The sequence below is a fragment of the Amphiprion ocellaris genome, chromosome 18 (assembly GCF_022539595.1).
Source record: "Amphiprion ocellaris isolate individual 3 ecotype Okinawa chromosome 18, ASM2253959v1, whole genome shotgun sequence".
In the NCBI taxonomy this organism is placed as follows: Eukaryota; Metazoa; Chordata; class Actinopteri; family Pomacentridae; genus Amphiprion; species Amphiprion ocellaris.
Window position 1 is genome coordinate 29,421,128 of NC_072783.1, and position 24,975 is coordinate 29,446,102.

General features: G+C 43.7%; 1 protein-coding gene across 35 annotated transcripts in view; it reads right to left on the bottom strand.

The window, feature by feature from the left end:
- tcf7l2 (transcription factor 7 like 2) overlaps positions 1-24,975 on the bottom strand; it is a 91,503-nt gene that overhangs the window by 46,465 nt on the left and 20,063 nt on the right. For 21 of the 35 annotated variants that reach the window (XM_055004373.1, XM_055004374.1, XM_055004371.1 and 18 more), the window contains exons 4-5: positions 12,784-12,885; positions 5,877-5,936 (exon numbers count right to left, since the gene is read on the bottom strand). The exons of 4 other annotated variants lie outside the window; for them this stretch is intronic. In XM_055004373.1, coding sequence (XP_054860348.1) covers positions 5,877-5,936; positions 12,784-12,885 — 162 coding nt within the window. The remainder of the gene's footprint in view (positions 1-5,876; positions 5,937-12,783; positions 12,886-24,975) is intronic. 10 more of the 35 variants (XM_055004375.1, XM_055004380.1, XM_055004381.1 and 7 more) reach the window with 2 other exon arrangements.

Consider the following 24,975-nt stretch of genomic DNA (forward strand, 5'->3'; position numbering starts at 1 on the left):
AAAATACAACAAAAGCTGCCAAAATTCTGTGGACAAGCCACATACTTAAGAGTTTTCTGTCTACACAAACTAAATAAGCGCGAGGAGTGTGTATGTAGGCAGGGTGTGCGTGAGCGAGCATGGGAGTAGCAGCGTCTTGTTATGGAGGAACAGAGCATGTTGCAGATAAGAGGGCGACGCTGTTCAAAGAAAAAGGCAGGCCGGTAAAGTGCGCGTCGATTCGACATCATCGCCTTACTGTCCCTTAATGAGCCTGGAGAGGAAGTCTGGTGTCCACAGAATCTGCTCCTGTCTCGCTCCAATCACGATGCCGGGCTTTTTATTCAAATCTCACACACAACTGTCACACAGCCAGTCTGGCCGCGCTGTTTATCTTACTCCAGGAGGATGTTAACAAGACAAATGAATGAATAAATACACAAATAATGCGTTTAGGTAATGTTAATAATGTATGAAATGGAAGCTGCTTTTTGACAGTAGTGCTGCACTAAGGATTCTTCCCAACTTTGGTGACAGGCTTGTTTATTCTTTTCCCAGCATGCATTTCTCTGCATCTCTCGAGAGGCGATGTCTGGCCAATACCGGGCGTCTATAGCACATCTTGCTGATGAGAAAAAGTGCTCTGACACATTAGTTTAGACTTCTCTCTCCATGAAAAACAGCCCACATGCCGTCACTATTGAGCCTTCATCCAAAAACCTCCAGTACGACGATCCTCCTTAATCTCACAGAATGCAGGTCTCCTTTTCACCCCATCACACTTCCCTCCTGCTATTACATGACTGATTCCTGTGACATTTTAACAGGCCACTCAATTAAAGGAGCCTTCATTTTGAAAGGCTGGATAAATAAATACTGAAGCATGTGCACACTGGCGTAGGTATGCATGAGCAGTCAAATCACAGCGTCACCCGCCTCAAAGAAGTGTCCCAAACTTCCAGGACTATTAGAAAAAACAAAAACAAAAACAAAAAAAAAGCAGCAGCAGGAGAAAAAAAAATTGCTCAAAGAAAACTGACTGAGTAGGAAAATAAGTATCACATCAAATTCCTTCCCCGGGCCGAGACAAAAGCAGGGCCTGGCACTCAGACACTGTCGACTACACACACTTGGAAGACGGAGGAGAAAAAAAAAACATAACAACACGCACATCAAAACCAGAGCCAAACAAATCCAAGAAAAGTTCACATAGGTCTTCACTGGAAACTGTAGAGAAAAAAAAATCAAATAAATTGGGGGGTTAGTCTCGTTCAGGCTGCCCCGGCAAACCAGAAAACGCTGTTTAGAATATATGAGGAAGGTGACGGAGGACAATGCTAAATGACTCAGAAAGCAGATACCCGGTGTTTACCCCTGCAAACTCCAAAGAAAAGCCCCCTCTCCTGCTATAACGCGGGTGGGAACAAGAAAACTGAATTCAAGGCAGCTTAAGTGCTCTCTGGAATCACTCAGCATTCCAGCGTCTTCAACACACACACACACACTGACAGGAGTTGAAATTTGACTGCGACAGTGTATTCATCCATAACTGTAAATTGTTCTTTGGGGAATTTGGTGGGGGCTTCGTATTCCCTCCCCAATCTTTCTCCACTACAGTCCCCGTCTTCTCTGCCTCTCCAAAAAGCTGTCTCCATCACTCTCAATCACATGCTGCTGCTTCATATGTAAAGAAAAAGCAGTTGCCAAAACAACTGTGGTTCCTTCCACGATCAATTACATTAAAACCAGCGCTAACTTTTAGCTGAGTGCCTGAAACACCTTTTGTTGTGGTGATTATTGATTGATTTTCTGACTGAGATGGCTTTTCTCACACCTCTGAGGCACTCTAATTTTAGTTTTAGCACTGCCTGATAGCCCACAAATTACGTGCTTAGAGCGAATTTAAATATTTGATAGAAAGACTCCTGGCAGTGTTCACTTGTCAAAGCAACAAACCAAAATTTGTGCTTCAACTTGTGACTTTCTTGCAGGAAAAGCATCGACCATCACTGATGCTTCTGTGATGAGTATTAACCGTCAGAACCACATCTTTAAATGTTTTTTTTTCTTTTTTAATCACCTGAATTGCATATTTTATTAAAGCTAAAAAAACAAAAAGTCATCAGATTTTCAACTCTCCAACTGTCCTTGAGCTGCTCATCGGGGATTCCATCAACAATATTATCCAAATCTAGGCTTTTAAGTTTGACATTTCATTAAAATAGATTCATTCTATATGCCGAGTTAAAAAATTGCCAAGAATAAGCTTTTAGCTAAATTTTACACTCTGGGTCTGAACTGCAGGCTGGACACAGGGAGCCAATAGGAGACAAGTATGGAAATAAATTTTAAAATGTACCTAATAAAGTATCTATATTATGTGGAGTCACTATTTTTCTGCTGGTAACTCCTGTGGGCATTTGGAAAAATGTAAATGTTGATTCCAGGGTTTTTTTTCAATTTTTGTCAAAGAAATAGACATTCAACTTTCCCTTTTCTCCTTTTTTACGATCTATGGTAAAAATAACTGTGTCATATTGTATAAAAGGCATTTCTGAGTTCTCTCTACTTATAGCTATGGTTGTGCTGTTTCCATAGAGGTGCAGGAGTTTCAATTACAGTGAAAAATGAGCCCACAGTGAGTAAAAATGTGACAGGAGCAAGAAAACACCCACAAACCGCTCGGAGTTCAGAGGGTTAAGCACATACATATTGTGAACTCTAGTCACCAGCTTTCCTAAAAACTCTTTGCTGTGAACGTTACTTATGTCCACGTTCCTGATATTACACAGCGACTCAAACAAGACACCCGTTGCTCTGCTTACAGACTAAAAGATCAGACAAACAGCTTCTCCCTCAACTTTGCCACTTTGCACAGTTTTCATCTGGTTGTTGTTGTTGTAAACTGACAGCTTCCTTCAGATGGAGAAAGTCTGACTTTCCTTTGTTGTGATTAGTCGGCTCTGAGAAAGAAAAAAAAAGGCCTCTAAAAGTGTCTCAACTTCAAAAAAGTTGTCAGTCGGAAAGAAGCGCAGCATCGCAAAAACACACCTTCTAGGTCTATATTTTTTGACCAAATCACGCCGTGATTTCATGAACCTACAGAACGAGGGTGGTGTTCGCGCATGTCAGTGTCATAACAATCAGGAGCCAAAAGCTACTCTCGATTGTGAGCGCCACCCCTGGGATATTCGCTAAATCACTTCAACCCCGCTCTCAAAAGTTCACTTGCAAACTTCCTGGAAAAAGGAGCAGATATTTCTGAGGAATAACAAAGAGGGTTAGTGAGAGTAATAACAGAACAGAGTAATAACATTGTGTTTAATCCCACACAAATCTGCCTCGTACCGGAGTGAGAGCAGCGAGTCAGTGATGGAAGGGGAGGGGGGGGGCACTGCAAAAACAAATTACCACTCCTGCAGATGTGCAGAATTAAGACTCAGGAGTTTATAAAAAAAAAATAAAAGTCTAAAAAAACTGAGCAACTTGCAGCTGAGAAGTTGCCATGTGCAACTGTTTCCCCCTTTTTTGCTCCCCCCTTCAACTCCTCTCAACTCCCCACCCCCTTCCTCTCTTCCCCTACATAACTCCCCTCTCTTTGTGGCCCAAACCTCAGCCCCTTCCACACTACTGCTGGGAAAAGAAAAAAAAATGAGGTCAAGGATCGCCTTACTCCAGCCTGCCTCCGTATGGTCACTCCCCCCCTCCACACCTTCCCCTACCAGCCCCTCTCACTTAAAACCTCATTCCATCACTGTGGCCAAATCCTCCTCATCCAACCTCCCCCCCCATCCCCCCCCCATCCCCTCCCCTCCCAGTTTCATTTCTTCCCTCCCCTCTCTTCTTCACTCCCACCCCTTCCTGTGCCCTCAGCCCAGTGCTAATTGGTAAATCTGTTGAACCATGCCATCCCCAACAATGAGACACCTGGAGTTCTGTCAAAACAAGTTTCCCTGTGAAACGGCCTCCAGTGTTAATACAGTAGCGTACGGAGCTGCTGTGAATGCAGTCGGGGGAGCGTCTTCTCTTATCTGAGGGGAATTTGTCAACCGGTGCCAGTCTGCAAGGAGTGGTTCATCATAAATCCAGATTATTCATCACCTCTGAACCTTGATCCTGGTTTTCTTTGTGCAAATAAACTATTAAAAAAAACATCTTTCTTGCTCAGTATCTGCCTAAAATCTCGTGGTTGAACAGTTTCATACACACAAAATATGACCTGACCCAGCTCTGACTGGTTGTCATCTAAACCTCAGACGTAAGGACACCACATACGGTGCAGACAAAGGTGTGTTTGTGAGACACACACACAGAAAGACAGACAGGCACACCCAGCAGTGATCCTGCCAGACCCTGTCAAACAAGTTCTAGCAAAGGTACTTGTATAAGAGAAGGAGGGGAGGGAGGCACTGAACTGACACGGGGAGAGGAATGTCATATTAATAGCTGTTTTCACCATCAAGCATGAGTTACCTTCTCCTTTTTTTTGTTTGTTTGTGCGAAGGACTTGTGTTATTCACGTACAACAAAGGCCCGACAAAGTGTGCAAAATCAACAAGCAATTGATTAGTCAAACAATTCAAGTAGGCAATCCAGAGAGCCGTGATGGTCTCAGAGGAGATTAAGACTTCTCCTCTGGGCTCCATAATGCCAGCTCACAGTGAAGCAAATCAAAACAAGCCTCACTGATGTCCTCAGCGTGTCAGCTCTGCACCAACTTTACCTTTAGGCTTCTTTAATTTCTTTACAGCTTGTATTGTGAGGATTGTACAAAAAAAAAGCACATTCAATGTTACCGTTTTCAGGTTAGGTCATCTCTACTCCCAATCCTCAACCAGTGAGTCCCTCCATTTCTTCTGCTACTAATAAAGACAACTCTATTCAAAACAGCTGCACAAAAGAACACAAGCAAAGCAGAAAGACTCTCTTCTCCTGGAGGCTAATTCAAACCAAATACACACACATTTTTTATGACAATGCCTCCCCTAAAAGAGTTGATGTTGCCAGTAAACTAGAGTGATTCAGTTAGGAAGAACATAAATACAGAAGTTGAGCAAAATCCTTAAGACGCAATAATGAGTTGAAAGCCAAATAAACTCAAGCAGGAAAACAGCTTAACTGCCCCAAGAAGCCACAAAGTCTCTGTCTGGTGTGAAATAATAAGTTGGTCAAACATGTGTCATCCAAACATTCCATCTCCTGGATTTTAGACATTAACTCTCTGAACCCCAAAGCCTGCCAGCAGGTTGGAAAGACATGTTGCCGTCAAGAAAAAACGTAACAAGGAAAATACACCATTTATTCCAATGGTTTTTGAACAACACCTCTGTGTCGTGTTGATTGCTTGGTAAATTGAACCAAATCTAAGCTTAAAATTAGGATATTTTATCAAAATCACATTTTAAAAAACTGCCAAATTTAAACTGTTAAAACTAGATTCTTGCTAAGGTGCTACATGCTGATTACATTTAATTGTAACTTTTCTACAATAGGTAATTAAAGAAATTCAATTTTTTAAATGATTTATGACAATATAACTGCACAAAACACATCTTTGGTTTCTTTTTATTTCTAGCTATGGTTGTTCTGCTTCCATAGAGGTGCAGGACTGAAATGATCCCACAGTGAATAAAAAACACCCAGACACTGCTTGGGGTGGAGAGAGTTAAACAGCATATCAGCAGCAAAGCAGCAGCACTGAATTAGCACAAAGCACAACACAGCATGATTATCATCAATGTCATCATCATCATCATCATCATCACCAGGATTTAAGGTTTTCATTCACCATTTTTTTTGTTTGAAATCATCAATTATCAGTTGTTAATTTGTGTGTGGAATCAAGCAAAAGAAAAAAAAATCCAACAAGATATTTTTGGAATTCAAAGGTCTCTCACCAAATGAAATTGGTGAAGGCTCAGATCTGACTGTCCGGGGAATTCCCAGCAGAAGGGCCCCTGAAAGGCAAAGATGGACGTTCCCAAGTCACACAATTATATCAGCTCTCCATCTCTCGTTTATTCTCACTCACACACACATTCACACACACTCACAGACCTGCACACAATCCCAGCCGACCAGGTTTTATGCAAAAGCAACATGTTCTCCCTGGAAAATAATGCATCCCTTGGCTTTTTAGTTATTTAAACTACTATCTCATCTCTGCTGGCTCAGCTTCCTCCTGGGTGCGTGTTCGGCCCCATTTATTACTAATTTTACACAGAGAGGATGGGAGAACACCGGCTCTGCACTGGTTACATGCTTGTTGGCACTGGCTGGCTGGTTGTTCAAACAATATTGCACTTTGGTAGAACATTTTATCTCCTCAGCATGCACACCTTCACAGATGTTCAGCAGCAGTCAGCTGATTTGCGGATCCGCTGTCACCACCAAACTTTGGCATGGGCTCAAAATATTTACAGGCAGCAAGATCTACTAAATACTATCACATGAGTGTCACAGAGCTCAAACTGCAATTAGAAATTAAATGCAACTATGCTGACTTTGATAATTCTTCTATCTCACTTGCTGTTCAGATAGTTGAAGTATCTTTAGAAGAGGAGGCATTCAGAGGTTAAACTGGTAGATTTATATCTACTGTCCCTAAAAGCAAGAAATAAGAGCTCAAATCTCTCTAACAGATACCAGGAGATGACAGAGGACAGGAAGAAGAGGAGAAAATAGGGGGAGGGAGCTATTGATTTCCTATGGTAGAAAGGACATGCTAGTGGAAGTCTCAGAACATGCAGAGAAAAGCAACAGGGCCTTTAGTTTACCGAAGGGCTCGACTACCTAAAAGCTACTGTGCAGATGGCTTTCTCTGCACCGAGATCACTGGGTTTTATTTGTACTTGTGCTTGACCTCGGGGCCAGCCAGATAACTTTTCATAACAGCGAACAGTGCGGTTACTGGTGAAACACGCACGCTCTTACAGATACAAATACGTATTCTCCATTTTAAATGTGCGCGTCCAACATACAGTCACACATTCCCTGGGGTAGCTTAAGTTCACGGGAGGTTATTACAGTCAAATACCGCTGCAAGAAAAAAGATAACAAAGGCCCTGGAGCTATTCACACACAGAGGAACACACAGAGGCAACACAAAAAGCTGCTGTTCACATTTCCGACAAACGAATGTTGTAATCTGGAGCCTCCTTAATGATGGTTTTCGTATATTCAATGTATGCATTTGGCAAAAAATAAGGAGAAATTTGGCAGTTTGAATTCTAGCTGGGTGGCCCTAACTATTAGAAACTCATCAGGTGCTTTTGCTTTCAAATGTTTCGGCTTTACATTCAAGGAGCGAGGAGACTCTTCAGTCATTGTTGTGGTATTGTTGCTGACTAAGCCAACACTGAGTGGATTGTCTGTGGGAACAAGCCACCGTCCAGACTGCTGGACAGATACAATGACTGAGGTGCTCTCATTTTCATTGTCACAGTTCCCGGGCCTGACGCCACGTCTCGACAGCCTCAGATTTTTTTGGCCCGAGCTGATGATGTAAGCGTGACCCCTTGAACAAACGTCTTGTCTGGAGAAGACGGGGAGAGACAGCGGACAGGCACGGCAAGCTCTGGAGGCCTGGCAAGAAAAACTGGGCGATATGAAAAAAAAAATGAAATCGTGCTAGATGTAAATTGGGATTTGCATATCAGTGCATATTAAGATACAGTGCAGTGATTGGGAAGTCGTAAAAAAGAACACTGTGTTTTATCACCCAGTCCTGCATGGTAAGAGTGTTTTTTTTACTCCAAAAGCGACCACAACAAAAAATAAATGTGCAAGATATGAGCTTTCTCTTGCAGCAAAAGGTTAAGGGTGGATGGAGGAATGCATGCACAGAAAGAAGACAAAAGAAGGGGAGAGAGGTTATTTGGAAAAAGGCTTAAAATGCAGAAGGAAAGAGCAGCTTAAGGTCGGCATAAGTCAGGATAGAGAAAACCTCCGAGGTAAAGCCTATGGACAGTGCGTGGGTGGTGCCTGTTGACCGTGGGGTCGCTCATTATCAGCGGAGAAGGGCCCAGGCCTCCCAGAGTCCTGCACAATTGTCTGGACAGCCCAGGTGCACGGCCCATTCAGACCACAGGAAGCCCCCTTTATCCCCTATTCCTCCCAAAAATGGACGGAGAAGTGGTCAAGGAGGGTGAATGTGATCCTGTCTTTCTCTAACGCTGACCTAGAGTAGCAGTCGCATGCCTATCCAGTCCTTTGGCCCATTGTGGGGATCCACAGAGTCATTGTGGTGTGTCTTTTTTTCTGAATGCTTGGCTAAAGCGCAATTCTGTCAGAAAAAAAAAAAAATCAAAAACACGTCAGCGCTTTTCACCCTCTCTCCAGCACACATTCTTCGCGAGGAACAGGTGAGACTGAATGGGAATAAAATGAGCATGTTCAGGAGTAGTAAAAGGCTCAGGTGGGAGGTCTTGCACGCCGTAAAAATGGCCAGATTCCATCACTTCCTCCGCACTAATTACCATACACCGGGAGCAAGTGCCCTCCCCTCGCTCTCTCTCTCTGTTCATCCTGGAGCCCATGCTTCACTACCTCTGACACACACACACACATATGCAGAGACGCACAATGACACACAGTGAGGTGCAGTTGGGAAATGGTTAACACTCCAGCCGTCCCCTGCTGCCAGTGAAAGCCGGCAAAACAATGGAGACATTGTTCGGCCAGGGCTAGACTCTAGACTCTAAGGCTGTGTGTGTGTGTGTGTGTGTGTGTGTGTGTGTGTGTGCCTGAATGTCAGAAAGTAGTTTGTGTGCTCTTAACGTGAGCAGGTTTTTCCCCAATTCCCAGAATGGCAAATGAGGAAATGCGATCCAATCAGAAAGACTTGAGCTTAATACACTTTCACATCTGACTGCAGAGGTGCTGCAGTATCTAAAATTAGGAGAGAGAAAAAAGAAAACTGAGATCACATGACTTTGAGAGAAGATGTCATGACATTACCAACATGAGCCTGGACTCCCGCTGAGTCTTTTACTGCACGATTGTTGATGCTATCAACACACAGTCTAAGCTGTGGATTTACAAAACAATCCTCCATGGTATGCTGTGTCACTGGGTTAATGCAGTAATCACTGTCTAAATAAAAGCGCAGATGAGACAGATAAGACGCACACACCTCTTCTTAAATTTGACAGCCAGCTTTAAGCTACTTCCTGCTGCTAAGTGTCCACAAAGAGTCTTCAAGTCCACAATGTCAAATTAAAACATCACAATGAAAAGCGAGATGACAAAGCAAGGACTGTTTATGATCTTTCCCTCGGGAGCTGTGTGAGGCAGAAAAAAATATTTCTTGGAGTCTCTCCCTCAAAAAGTACACATCAATAGGTGGATAAATATTGAATAACTTTCAGCCAATGGCATAAAAGTTCAGCGGCGGCGGGTTTTGAGGCTGCCTGCGGGGTGGTCAGGCACTTCAAAAGGTCCTGCGTGGCCCCTTTTGAGGGCATGATAAACAGGGGCACACAGCCTGCCCTCAGACACACCAGCCTGCGTGAGGTCACTTCCTCTTTTCTCGGCTGATCCTCCAGCGCTTCACCTCAGCTGAGCCTTCCAGAGAGAAAACGAAACCATCCGTCTGCATCTCTGTCCCTGTCTCTCTCACTTCTATCCTTCTCCTCCACCACACAACTTTCTCAGAGGTCTTTATCTGCAACCATCTTTGCTTCTATCTCTGTCTTTCTATTGTTGTTTCAACCGTCTCTGGGTCAAACAGGCTTCAGATCGCTGTTATCTAGCTAACCAATCAACGGCTTCTTATCACTGCCAATTCTACCGCTCTCGTCAGGCATCAGGTCAAAGTGCTTTAATATTTCCTTGCATTTGTAAACAAAGAGAGACTACCGTTTACAGCCCAATTCATCGATAAGGAGATCACGTACCGGAACATGCAAGCTTGTTAAAACAAAAAACACACACAAAAAAAAGCCTGACCGACTGAGTGACACCTGCGGGAGTCCGTGTGGGGTTATCATTGGAATTCACAACGCTGTTCATAGTAATCTGTCTTTTCTGTATCAACGACAGCCAGTATGATGCAAACCAGGGAAACATTCGATCACACTTCCTTCTCAGTCAGAGGTGGATGCTGGAGCAGGATGGAAGGAGCACCAACAATACAAGCTGCATTTCACATTCAATTTCATCACTTGTACTAACAGCCAGTTGTGTGCCTATGCAGCCGATGCTGCAATGCCTCTGATCTTACCAGCCTGTGTACTCTATCAAACAGATCACACTGGGGTTGGGCAATATGACCACAAATATTACAATATATTCTCTCATACTGATCAATGTCAGCACTAATCACTATATACGTTTAATAGCACTGCAATCTGCTTTGGTTTTCTGCTTAGAACTACAGCCTGAAGAAAAAAAGAGGGTTCAGATACTGTGATATTAAATCTTGTAAAACAAAAAAAACCTTTAGAATTCAAACACGTCTCGTAATATTACCTCATCATTTGAGATCAACTTCACATCTCATAAATCCATCAATGGCCAAAATTTAACATCGATCCAAGCAGCATAACAGCATTTTTAACATAACTAGTGAATAAAAATGTTTAAATTCCCCGTCCACAGGAGCACTTGCAACTTTCTGCTACCGTTAAACCAATTTACTCCAAACTGAGCTCCACCTTCACTTGGCACGACTTCACTCAGTAGTTTGGGAGAACCATAAAATTGCCAGATGACTGAGATTTCAAGATTCTGTTCTTTCTTAATGGGCATAGGCAGTTTTTCACTCGCTTGCTTGTTTTTACATCTCACTAACCTATTACTTATCACCAATTTATGTCTCTTATCTTCTCATCTAGCCCAATAGGTGCAGTCGCTACATGTTTTCGCTGCTGTGAATGAGTCTGTACTCCAGCGAGCTTGTTTTTTCCATCTGACTGGTTGTCCATCTTTGTTGTTTCAAGTCTGTTTTTGCCCCACAGCCACTTTCTGTTTTGTGATGAATAGCTGGTGTTGCTTGTTTGTTCCAAGCCTGTTAGTGTTGCATGCTTGACGGACTGACTGGAGCTGTACCGCGGCTTCCTTCACATGCTGTAAAAACAGATGTTTACATTTATAAAACGTGTTTTTACCATTAGTAGTTTTGCACTTAATTCATCATTGAGCGCACAGAGATGTGAATAAATCGTGTTATGACATCCGGAATGCTACAAGTTTGAGCAGCAAACATTTCCCTGCAGTTCTCAAACTTCCTTCACACAGTGAAGTGAATTGTGCGGCAGGAGTTTATGCGTATGTGAGGTGGTAAGTATTTACAGCCATATGACTCATAGCAGGATAAAACCTCAAGTATTTACCTGCAGCTTTTTGCTGCCCACGACCGGTTTAATGACTTCATAGGAGTTGGGACTCTTTTTCTCAGCGTCTCCTAAAATAACAGAGTAAGAAGAGGCCCACTGAACTCTTTGGTATAAAAATAACACCAGCATCGCAGGGGAAGATAAGGAGGGCCTGAGCCTGGCTTGTTTTGTTCAGAATAACACTGTCATCGCAAGCTCTTTGTCTTAAACACAACTTTTGACAGGGTTTCTGTTTCAAATAAACAGCCTTGTCAACTCCCGCTATTTTAAGATGTGCTTAACTTAAACGGGCAAAATACCAAGGAGGCCTGAGTTTGCCAACTTTTGAGTAACTGTTTGAGATGGTATTTATTACGGACCATAAAAGTAAGTGAACTGATCAAATGTCCAATGTGACTCAGAGGGACACCGTGTCTTGACAGCGTAATCTGCGCGATAAAATTCATCACTACCGTCTGTATGAGATCCAGAGTCATGGTGACAACCAACTGTGCTGTTTCACAGTAAACGAAAAAGGCCCCGACGTGAATTATTGGCTCCGACGCCGAGCTGTTACCACGGGGGATGCTGCATTCATCAGCACACACACTTGGAAGGCTTCTCACTCTCAAATCGCTAAGCGCTTTTCAAATTTTTATTTTCATATAAATATGTCTCCAAAACAAAAGTAACAACTGTGCCAATAATGGCCTAGGGCATTAACAGTCACCTCACTAATTCTGCTCAATCCCCACTCTCATTGATTTTCTTGACTCGCTAACCCTGTGACCACATACGTACACCTCCCTACGTTCAACCTTTCTGCTGACCTCTTGAAAACTTTAAGCCTTTGGCTAACTACTAAGTTCACATTCAGCTGTTCATTCTAGAGCTGTTAGCCTCTTAGATATTGACATGCCTGGGGTGGATGCTCTGTTATTTGTATGTATTGCATATGCCCCTATGGCTGTGCAGCCAACTCTCCTGCCAGAGTACTTCTCCAACTCCATGGATAGTGTAATCAATGTAGAAGGAACGCCCACACTTCCCTCAAAGACAGTATGTTAGCAGTCCAGCGTGAGCTTATTCTCGTGCAAAAAAAAAGGAAAAAAGTTGTCAACGTGAGGCCAGTTTTCCATAATCATCCAGCTCAGTGCAAGCGTGGCCTGGGAGTTATCATTTTCTCTGCAGATTACAGGTAACATGTCCGTCCAAAGACCAACTACTGCACCTGCCACAGTGGCCAACCCCAGTGCCATTCGCCTCCTGATCACTCGCTCACAAAAGCTCTACTTTCTGGGATCCACAAAACTCCCATTGTCAAAATGCACACACATAAAAGTTCACATAAAACTGACTCAAACAAATGTGTGCATCCAGTCACAACGGACGAGGAAAGGAAGGAAAGCAGGGTTTGTTTGTGTTCTGTTCTCTCTGTCATGAACAAGGGAAGAAGAAGAGGAAAAGTACCGAGCGGAGTGTTACTTACAACGATGTGTGCCGGTGACGGGGACCTGGCATCTTTAAGTGCTTGTCTACTTTGAAGACCTCCTGGTTGAACATCTAGCAGGGGCCATTTCATCTGTAGGTACTGAATGGCAGAAAGGAAACAGAATGGAAAGAAAGAAACAAAACATGTTAACAATGCAGAAAGCAAAAACCAAAAGAACAAATTAAAAACAGGACAAAAAAAGGGGAGACGACATTTCTTGACAAGTGTATGGGTGTGGAGACTCAAAAACATGGAAAGGCAAATAAAGATCTTAAGGCGGATGGTGGAAGGGGTGGGGATGGCCTCAAGCATGCATCTGAGAGTCCAGCAGGAGTGCACACAATGTTGTTGTGTTTTTCAGAATAATTCGGCACAAAACTTTTGTAAAAAGGCTCCAAGCTCTATTCATTTTTGTTTTCTCAAATTAGTCTTCAAAGCTATCAATAGTTTAGCCCCAGAGCGTCTCTCTCCACATATAACCAAAGAAAAGACAGTAACAGAGCAACTCAGAGCATAGTGAACTGTAAAATACCACATCGTAGATCTAAATTTGTACACCGGTTTCTCCATAAGGGGCTATAAAGTCTAGAAAACATTCACAACAGAAATTAATCACAGATGTAAAGTCTTGGCTTAGGGCAAGCCAGAACTGTCGCCATTTTTAGCTAATTTCTAGTAAGCCCCAAACTCATTGGCAGGTTTTAAAGTCATCCTATTTTTCTTAAAAATTGCCAAAATTATCCAAAAACTGTAAAGCAACACAAGGATCATCTACTTGTCATCTTTTCGGTTCTTGAACTTATATGTGTTTGTAGTATTTTATCAAAATCAGTTTACTCTACACATCACATTTTAAAATTTGCAAAAAAACCAAACATTTTGTACCAACCAGATTCTGCAAAAACAAAAATTTCTGTGTACCACGGCAGAGCTGAGAAGCCACTAGTGACTCAGCAGCGACCAACGGTTATGTGACAAAAATTTCAGGACTTCTCTGCTGAACTGCAGGCTGTGTTGATAGAAAGCCAGAGACAAGTAGGAAAATATCTAAAGCCACCATTTCTTTCATCTGTGGATGCTTGAAAAACTGTCATACATGTTAAGATGTATGACATTATAACTGGACCATACTCTTTGTACTTCTAGCCATGGTTATCCTGGTTCCATGGAGGACTTTGTATTGCAGTGAAAGAGTTAACAGTGAGTAAAAACATGAGACATAAATAGATAAGAGCAAACAAATGCCCAAGAACAGCTAGAGTTCAGAGGTTTCACAGAATTAAATCTGTATATTTTAACTGTAGTGTTTATTTAAGCTTAACTAAAGACAGCGATTGAAACTTAGCAATACCTTTAAACTATCAGCATGTTAAAATGCTTTGCACCTCCCCAAAAACAACTTCAATTTCAAAGTGAGAAAGATTCTTTTAAAGCATATATTTGTTTTTAATTAAGCAGCAGTTACGTGATTTGGAATTTCACCGAGTCACGTATTTGGAGTTAAGGGGAAGAAGTAGGGCTAGGACTGTGCACTGAGCTTATGGCTTTAAGATGACCTAATGTCATAAATGTGACTGTTGTCAGAATTTTATTGGAACCCATAAAGCGGGTAAAGCGTGGCGTCTCACCACGCTCCTCTAAAAAACCTCCTGACTGCTCCCATAAATGATTGACTTGGCCTCTATCAGAAGTCTGCCTGTCTTTCTCCCACCCTCTTTCTCTCTCTCACACACACACAGAAAAACAGATAAGCAGAAACAAGGGTCATGAGAAACATCTGTCTGTGTAATAAACTGGGTGGAGTCCTTTTTTTAATTTGATGACATCAGCTGTGGTGACTTAAAATGGACGACTTGGTACCTGTTTCTAAAACTCTTCATACATTCAGTCCAAAAAAAACATGGAAACAATGCACAAACGACTGGGTAGCCAGTCATTAAAAAATACTTTGTCTAGATTAATATGACAATGAAAAGTATTTGTTCAACATACAGCAAAACTCTCTGCAGAATTCCCAGCCACTGACTCTGACTGTTGACTTTGCTACAGTATGTGGTCCAAACTCTGCTTATCAATGTCAAAGCCACCTAGTTTGAGGGAAAGAGGTCACAGCAGCTGTTTCAGCTGTGAGGTGAAGGGCCGAAAAATTTGAAGAACGGAAACTACTGTGGAGTTGGAGCTCACAGTGTGTGAAAAAAAAAAAACACAATGACCTTTGCTAAACTGGCTGCTTCAGTTTCATTACTTTAAAATTTTCGCCTCAGTGGCTTTCTAAACGAAGGCAGCTCCTTGTATATGTACGCAATAACAAACCGCTTTGGTTTAAATAGGTTTCATTTAAAATATATCAAATAAAAAGCCCTAAAAGGTCTTTTCACATCCAAGTTCTAGCGGTAAAAGCAGTTTGTCTCGAGAAACTAAATAAAAGAACAGGAGCAATCTCTGGTGCTGGCTAATTAATGCAAAGGAGGGGAACAGGAGTATGTTGGAACCTCGGTGCCACAGACACTCATTAAAAAATGGCCAGATAGTGTGAGCTGCTTTATTACAAACTACCTAAAATGTAAAAAAAATAAATAAAAAATTGTGGGTCTATCATGCTATCTGGACATAAACCTTTAACATGATCAAAAAATCTAAACACTGGAGTGCTGTTCTTCTCTTCCAACCATCTTAAATTGAATTTCACGACTGATTGAGATCATGTGCTTTTCTGCAATAATGACGTAAGACCTGAGTCTCCATAATTATTGAACCCAGGGTCACATGTTGGTGACAAGATCTGTTTTAGAAAAGTGCAACCATCATCCATTCCTCTAAAACAGTCCATGAAGCAAAGAGTGAGCGAAGCAGTTTGTCACTTTTATGGCGATGCAGGTACGTTGGATTCAGTGTCTTCGCAATCCTGCAAAGGTGACCACTAGTTTGTATGCATGTCTGAAAGTGTGTGTGTGTGTGTGTGTGTGTGTGTGTGTGTGCCAGTGCTGGTCAGAGAGTGAGTGTGTCACGACCCTTCCTGAGACTGTGTCTAAATCAGTGGTAATTAGTGAAGAGTTCACTGTGGGGTGCCAGCCAGTGGTAGACGCTGGAGGGAGTTATTGACTCCATGTCCTCAGTTACAGCCCATGCAAGGAAAAAACAGTTTGCTGCCTGGTCTTTCTCCACCACTAACACTCATTTATGGCCCAAAGATGGCTTTTTACTGCTAAAAACCGGGTTTGTTTATGCTTGTTTGTATGTCCTCTGAGTGGAAAAAGGAAAGGTTGTAAAAACTCCAGAGTTGAGGTCTTGTGGGTTTTTATGGACCCCCCACACTGGGTATTAATTGCCATGAAGAGGGGAGGAGGAGGAGGAGGAGGGTGTAACAGTAAAAGAGGAGGAGGAGGAGAGTGACGGGGCTGCTGTCATCTATGAGGTAATTCAAGACAGTGTCCAATGGTGCAAAGATGGACTAGAAAGACGGGGAAAGGGGCGACTGAGAATCATGTCATGGGAAAGTCCTGCACATGCTCACAAATATTTAAACACAGCTGCAGCCGGGAAGAGGACATTCTGAGGAGGTGGGTAAGGAGCGTGAAGGTGACACCCCTGAGTGTGGCAACGGGGTAGCCAGACACCAAATAGACCAGGGAGAGGAGGCGTGGTGGTAGTGGGGGAGGTTTTGGAGCGCATGTCCTGACAAGTGGCTCCACTTCAGCCCCGCTATTGCAAATGTTCTCACACACTAATCTCTCCTGCAGATTTTATAAGCATGCTGAGGAAAACGGAGCCTTGGCAAGCACCGGGCTTCCCGACCACCCCCTCCTTGGCCTCCTGCCTCTCTCTCTCTCTCTCTCTCTCTCTCTCTCTCCGCCCGCCTGTCTGGCCTGCTAACGGACACACTGCCTGGGCTTGAGTAGGCCGTGACCTCCGACCCCCTCTCTCGGCTGCTTCCAAGCCCCTCCCTGTTCCACTCATTCTGCGACCTGAAAACTCTCCGGCTATGAGGGGGCCCCCCGTGTAACTCAAGAGCCATTCCAATGTGACAAATTGCTCCGGAGTTCCAGGATAACTCTCTCTTCTCCCCTGTCTCTCCTGCTGCCCCCCCTCCCACACACACAAACACTAACCAGCTCCTCTCGTCGGACCCCCACCCGCCCTGGAAGAGTCGCCCAGCGGTTGTGTTCCGGCTCTGGGGTTGTGCAGCCTACTCCTTCTCCCCTCTCCCTTTTCAGCCACGTCCCCCTGTTCTCTTTCCCCCCCTACGCTGCGCCCCTCCTCACCCGGCCGGCCCCACAATGGGAGCTGAATGACTCAATTGTCTCTGATGAAGTGAAAGACAAGGGAGTCCTCTAAATCCTTACAGAGGGATGAACTCGCCCTCACTGTCCTGATTTTGCTGTCGTTGACTGCTTTCCCAAGCACAAGGAGGGGACTGGTGACGGAGGGGGGGTGGGGTTGTTCACATTGGCTGCAACCTATAATTAATTTCATTATTGATTATTTTATCTAATAAAGAGCATAAGTCTATAAATACGTCAGATTTGCTGGAATTTGTAGAGATCCCAAGCTGATGTCTGAACAACAAACCCAAGAATGTTCTCACTCTGAGGAATCCAGAACCAAGACTCAGTCATTCTAGCAAATCAAATTCAATTGATTACTTGTTTCATTGTTATTTTGCTACTATGTTTGAGAATTTGCATACTGGATCAGTCAACCAAAACATGACTGACTGCTGCTGTATCAACGTTTGGCATGTTAGAAGCTGAAGAGTGTTAACCCAGATCCACACTGGCTGTCATCGCAGTGAAATCAAGCATTGGGGCCTGGTCCCGGTGTCACAGCTTGTTGCAAAAGGGGTAAGCAGGCTACAGACAAACTGAGGCGGGGGGCATTCACACATCATCCTCACACATCCACACTGCAGCAGCTTCCACCATTGATGTTACTAATTCAACAAGCTGGCACAGAAGCAATTTGGCCTCCCTGGTACCGCTGCTGCACTCGCTCCAAAAATAAACCATTTTTTCCTGCATCCTATGAAGCATTAACCAAACAAAGAGGAGAAGTCTTACTCCTGATTGTTTTCTGTGTGTGTTTAATGTGAAGGACAGAGTTGTCAACAACCAGCTTCTTTTCCATCAAATCTGATGTGTTTATCACATGCGGACCAGCGGCTGGGAGCGCCAGCCACCGCACAGCTTGTTCGCTTTGTTTTGGATTAAGAGCAGAGGGCTCAAGACCAATCAAACAAACAGAGTTCCTTATGTGCCAATGTAGCGCCCAAACACTGGTCGACTTCCCAGCAGGGCGATCAGGAGACAAATGATGAGGAACGCTAGGGCCTGCATCAAGCATGTCAGCCATGTGAGCAATGTGAGAACGGATGGAGGGGCAGACACAGATAGACAGACAGACAGATAGCAGCTTGGGTTTAGAGTCAGCATATGGATGCTGGGTGTTGCTCCAGAGAGTCCAGCAGATCTTTGGGCCATCTGTGGCCGCTTCATATCACAGACATGACATAGCTCTACACGGGCATCGTATACAGATACCACATGTACATTCACAGTAAACCCCCCCTCCAATCCCCACCCTGACATATTGTACATGCTTACTCACTGATTCACACCTGAACAACAATGCTCTCCCCCATATTTGAACATCCCGTGGTCGGCCGGCCCGGGAGCTCCTCAGGGAGCGTGCTCAGAGATGGGCTTGACAGCTTGCAGATTACACCAATCAGACCACTACTATAAAGAGCTTTATTTAAGTCTGAAATGATCAAGGCTAGTAAGAGGAGCCCATTCAAAGCTCTGTAAGTAAACTGCACCGAGCTTAAAAGATTAGTCCATCCAGTTTGACTACAGTTTTATCCCTTTAAAAATGAGAGCTGAGCGTATTGTCTTGATCTGTTGCGGATAATGCTCGCAGTCTTTGTCCTCGCAGGTGCAACAGAAGAGGCGAGCGCATGCTTATGTAAACACATGATTTATTGGGGAAGGGAAAGTAATTTTCTCTAATTGAGGGAGCCAGCCCGTTGAAATCTTATTGGTAAAAAAAACAAAAAAAAAAAAAACAGCAACATCATACATTATTGTGTCTATTTCTGCATACAATCTATGTATTTGGAGGAATGGTTTTACTGTAAAGAGAATGGAAGCAGTGCAAGAATTCCTCGACAAAACTGAGAGAAAGTTAGCCAACACAAGAGGGCCCATCATGGCTGCTTTAGTTCTACTAATGCACATTTTATGAGTAAATATTAAAGAAAAAAAGCACCCCACCTGCTCTGATAGCCAGAGGCGTTTTGCAACCAGGAAAATAAAAGTGAAATGTGGGAAGGCCTGGGGTTTGTGTGCCCTGGGGCGGGAAGGGGTCCGCTGGGCCCATATTTACTCCAAAGCCAGAACCGCTTGGGGGTTCCACTGGCCCTGACAGCACTGGGGCCGCCCCCTGATCCAAAACCTCCCCTCCTCACCTCCTACCCCTACCCCCTTTGCCAACAATCTCCACCTCAACCTCAAACTCCCCTTCTCTCTCTTTTTCTTGCAGAAAAACTCAACCTGACACTTTCATATAAGCTTTTTTTTTCTTCTTCCACAGGGGGAAGGTGCACGTGAAATCTCCTTCTCTCCACCCAACTCAGACTTTGCTCACCCCTTAAAATGAGGCTGTAGAAATAGGCTTGTGAAACTACTATTGTTCAAAATATCTCAGCCTTTGACAAAAAATAAAGATACGTTTTGTGTCCTTTCTTTAGGACTTCTTTCGACGAACACTTGATTTTTATCAAGCCTGTTCTAGAAGTTAGTTTCGCTCTCTTAAACACAGGTTCATGAGATAAGTATGGCTTTGCTCTGACACTGTTGACTTAGCAGGTGTGGACAAATGTGCTGTTCAAACACCAGCTGATTGACCGGAAAGTTTCAAAGGATTGCACAACACATACCTGACACATTTTTCTGTAACAATCACAAGCAGACAAAATTATCCACTAGTCAAACGGTCAGTAGAAATCCAGTCACTACCTTTAAATAAATGGATTAGATGGTGTCCGAATGTAGCAAAGATCACACACACACACACACACACACACACACACACACACACACACACACACGGATGTACCCATAAAGTTCTCAAAGGAAGTGTGAGGATGACACAACTGCATTCCAAAATACGCCAACTTCTCAGCAAGTCTTAGAAAGTAAACAGCGTTCCATTTCTGACTTTTGCACCCCCGTCTTCCCCCTTCACCGCTGTCCTGTGTCATTAAGAGTATCTCTCGGCTGCTCTATAAATAGCGGCAGCGAGGGTGAAGGCCAGCAGGAGATGGCTAGTCTTCCATCAGCCCCGCTAATGAACAGGCACTCTGGCACCTTTAGCATCAGGCTCTGCGGCAGAATGCCTCTTCTTTCAGGTGTTTCTCCGGCTTCACAGAGCTGTACTCGCTGCTCTTCTATCTGAGTGACTCTTACACTTTCCTGTACTCAGATACAAATAGAACTCAGGCTCTGGGGTGCTTTCATTGGCTTCCATAATTATTAAGGCGACAAACTGCGTGCTATAATGCTGAAATCTTTGAGTACTGCAATGACAGTAAATAAAACTGAATTAGGTCAAATTTATCAATTAACAGAGTAGTCTATTCTTGGTATTTCTGTACACTTATCTACATAAGCTAAAAAGATGTCTAGGTTTAAACTGCTGTCTAAACGGTCTCTGGGCGTTTTTGCTCCTGTCACATTTTTATTCACTGTGGGCTCGTTTTTCACAGCACAATAAAACTCTGCACCTCTATGGAAACAGCAACGTCATTGTTAGAAGCAGAGACAATTCAAAACTGTCTTTTTGTCAATATGAAAAATGCATAACGCCATAGCTCATAAAAAAAACTTTAAAAAAATGAAAGTTGAATATACAAAAACATAAAACACCTGGAATCAATATGTGCAACATTCTCCCACGTGCCCACAGGTGTTACTAATATGTATATAATATAATATATAAAATGTAACTCTGTATATTATAGATGCTTTACAAGCTACATTTTTAATTTGTTTCCATTTGTCTCCTATCTGTTCTGTTTAAAGAACAGCCTGCAGTTCAGCCCAGTCCAGCTGGAAGTCAGAGAATTTCTGTCACATGACTGTTGGTTTCAGCTGAGTCATTACTGGCTTCTCAGTCATGCTGAGGAGCAACGTTTTTTGCAGAATTTGGTCAGAGCAAATGATTTACATCAGGCAGTTTTTTAAATGTGATGTGGAATAAAGTGATTTTGATGAAATATCATGATTGTAAGCTCAGATTTGGTTTATTTTGCTGATGCCATGGCCCATGAAGCGCTGTAAAGTTGAAAATCAAAAAAATGATGGAAATTTAGCGATTTTGTAAAGATATCAGCAGATTAGAGCAGCATTGATAAATCTAATTTTTTGGCGTGACAGCAAAACATCACTTTATATTGCAGCTAAAGCATAATCCTTGTGTTCAGGTGCTCTATCAAGCCAAGATGATAAACAAGCCACAGTACTTCAGTCATCCGTGTAATGAAGAAGATGTCAAAGGCAACTGGATTAACTGGTTTTGTTTCATGAATGATCTTCTGTTCTGTTCATCTGAGAACGAATAAGTTTCTTGGATGAATGGTTAAATGTCTTAAGGGGTAATACAGCAAGTTCAGTTGCCTTTAACATGGTGTGGAGAGACAACACAGTGCTATTGAGACCCATGTAAACATCTGCTTGAACTGTTCACTTAGTCCGACTGTTCACAGCAATTATGCTTTGCATGCATTCTGACACTGTGATTTAATTAGCATCATTATTAATGGTCATCAGTCCAAGACCCTCAGCTGGGTGGAAGCGCAGACGGAATGACAGGGCAAAGATCGCCTTCCTAGCTGGAGTCTCGCACACACTGACCTACTTAGAGGCTACATGGAGGTGAACAGGCACGTCTGCGGGCCTAGGTGTGTCTGAGCCCCTTACACAAGGCCAGGCCGGGGGGTGGGAGGGGAAGGGGCTGGGCAACTTGTACGCTCACTACACGCTTACCTTTGTTTGCAGGAAGCAGGCTTAGGGGTGTGGAGGGGAGAGTTAAAAAGGTGAACAGCAGCTGAGCTCTGCTAAGGGAGAAAAGTAAGCTGATTGCAGCGCCCACGTTCTGCTGGAGAATGCTGTATTTGGTATTGTGCTGGAGGAGAGTTGAACGCTGCCCTTGATGTTGGGTGTCTGGTTTTGTTCTGCGAGAGTTCACTATGAATTAGTTAAACGGTAGACTGGATATAAGGAAGCTATGAAACATGCCTCAGAGGGAGAGAATGTGTACACTCTCAGGCTTCACAAAGACTTCCGATATTCTGAAAACACTACATGCTATCACACAATTCCACCTACGCATATTCATCAATCAGAAAGCATTATGTCAAAGGCATCACACACACACATACCAACAGGCAATTAATCCCCACAAAAAAACGAGGAATCATACGAAACCAACAAACATTCAGCCTGTTTGGTGTGTCTCTCTCACTCTTGCACATACACCTTGAAGCACTTCAGCCTCCATATTCATGAGGCCTACTCCCTCAGCATACCTAAAGCCCAGGATTTTAAGGGTTTCAACTCAAATCTCAAATATGGTTTCAGGTTATGGATTTGTAACCCAACCAACTAGGGTAATTCATCGGCTTTAAGCTATCTATTTTAGGTTCAATTAGCTTTAACCCAACTTATTATTGCTGTTACGAAACACGGTATTTACTATGATATCGTGCATGAAAGACAGAAGAAAAAAAAAATCCCACACAAGCAATTACATGCACACTCACACAGTGGGGTACTGCCGCTTTGCCAGGGTAGCTTAATGAATAAATAAGTAATAAGGACTTGGTTATTGGAGCTCATTAAAATGGGTGATGCTTCCAAGACAATAAGACCTGAAGAGGGTCAGGGGAGGCGGTTGTGTGACGAAGGCCACAGTCACCCCTCCCTCCCTCATCCCTCCACGACCTGACCACATGGCCCCGGCGCTCACCTCCAAATCAACTCTGTCACCCCCCAACTTCACCCTCCGCATCGCCCACCTTCCCCTGACATGCAGCAGCACATGCATCCTCCAGACTAGAGCTGCAACCAGAGGCTTTAAAAAAAAAAAAATGCGTGCACACCTCTCTCATCGTTAATTACCACTTAGCTCAATCACGTGGTGATCCGTCCATAAGAGCCCACCCCCCCTCCCTCCCTCCCTCCCTCCCACACGGCACAAACAAGCAGCACACATGCCAATTATTGATGAATCTTTAATATGCCGTTTTACAAAGTCTCCATCTCATTTCCGACCACTGAGCCCGATGATTACACATCCAGCAGAGGCTGTACTATCTAAAACATCACATGCCTAAAAACTGAGTGAGAATAAATTAGCTTAATGTAATATCATTGCAGGGCCTGAAATAAAGTGGCCTGAGCCATTTGGAGGAAAATAGCTAACTTTTTTTTCTTCTTCTTTTTGCTCCTCCTTTCTTGCATCTCTGGCTAGCTCTGTTATAAAAACCCCCGGACAAAAATCCCACGCCGTGATAACATGTCAATAATGAGCTGAGGCCATCTATTGATCAGCTTAATTTTGCATCTATTAGCTGGGGAACGGCTTGCTCCGGGGGCGAGGGAAGCCGGGCGCTAACACGCACCGACAGGCTGGATGGAGATCATTACAACTGATGTTCACACACACGCTGTGATTGACATGGAGATAAGGCAGGAGAGAGCCCAGGCTCGCACGCCTCCCCGCACACTAAGCTAATGATACACCAAATGTGTGCTTGGTGTGTGTGTGTGTGTGTGTGTGTGTGTGCATGATAGAGAGAGCGTCTATCTAGAAAGAGAGTCAGAGCAGGAGGATAAAGAGGAAAAAAAGAGGAGAAGAAAAGCCGGCCACACGCCTTTGCTAATTGGCACAGTCAGACAGGGAAGCTCATAAAGGACGAAAAAGCATTTAGTGGAGCACCTCAGCTTTCTAGATCGCCTTATCAAGTCTGTGTCATTTAAATACAGTTGACAACACCACAGGAAAAAAAAAACTGTCTTTGACCTGGAATGCATGGCTTCATCTGATTCTTGCTTAATTTAGAGAGCTTGCATATAAGAAACACAGTCGAGGCGTTCATTATGAAAATGGTTGTTTTCCTGTGAACGAGTGATTGCGAGCTTTTACGTGCCCCGTGTCAACACAGCAACCAAAGCAGCTGGAGGAGGAAAAAAAAGAGCTGAGAGAATGTCTTTCTCATCCTCTGAGCATTTCCTGACATTCGGAGGAGAAAAAAAAAGCCAGTGAGGGTCAGGCCTCTTCGAAACGACGTCAGAAAATGCGTTTCTGAGCGGACAAGCTGGAAGTTGGAGAGAAACGCTGGTCGCCACTCGGAGGGAGGGAGGATTTTATTCAAAAGCAGCAATAACAACGAATAGACAATCACTCTCGGGTGACATTGATCGCGCTGCATTGGGTTGCACACATGAAAAGTGACACAAATAGCAAAAGCAAGTGGGCAAAAGACAGCTAGAAATAGCAGCGCTGCTCCAGTCTAACCTCCACACAGCAGGTCATTCACAGCAACGTGTGATGGTTTGAGAAATGACAGATAATGGGAGACACCCTCGCATGGTTTGAGGGGTTTATGAAGTTATCCGAGTGACCATATATCCAGCTCAAAGATGTATCCATACGGGGCAGATGTGCAGAAAAACAATACGGCATGATGCCCCTTTCCTCCCGCTAACCTATCTACCACCGCTGCAGCGAAGGGCCCGGCTTGGTATTGATGCAACAAGCTGCAATATAGGATGCTGCACGTTACCCACACAGAAGCAGAGAAAAGAAGAAGGACCAGGCCGCTGGATCTGCACCTTTTTACCTCACAGCCAAAACAGAAAAACGCCTGAATCTTTGTGTACACCTCGCATGCACCTGAGTTTTTTACGGGGATGGGATCTTGTTTTATGTCAGCTAGGTTTTTCTATGGAGGTGAGGTCAGAGGAACGAAGAAAAAAATCCTCGGCTACAAACTGTGTGTTTTTGTCAGCTAAGGGATGCAGCGAAGGGATCGAGGGAGCAGCGGGAGGAGGGAGGTGAGGTGAGGGAGGGTGAGGAGGGGGGGAGAGAGAGAGAGAGAGAGAGAGAGAGAGGAGGAGAGAGAGAGGAGGA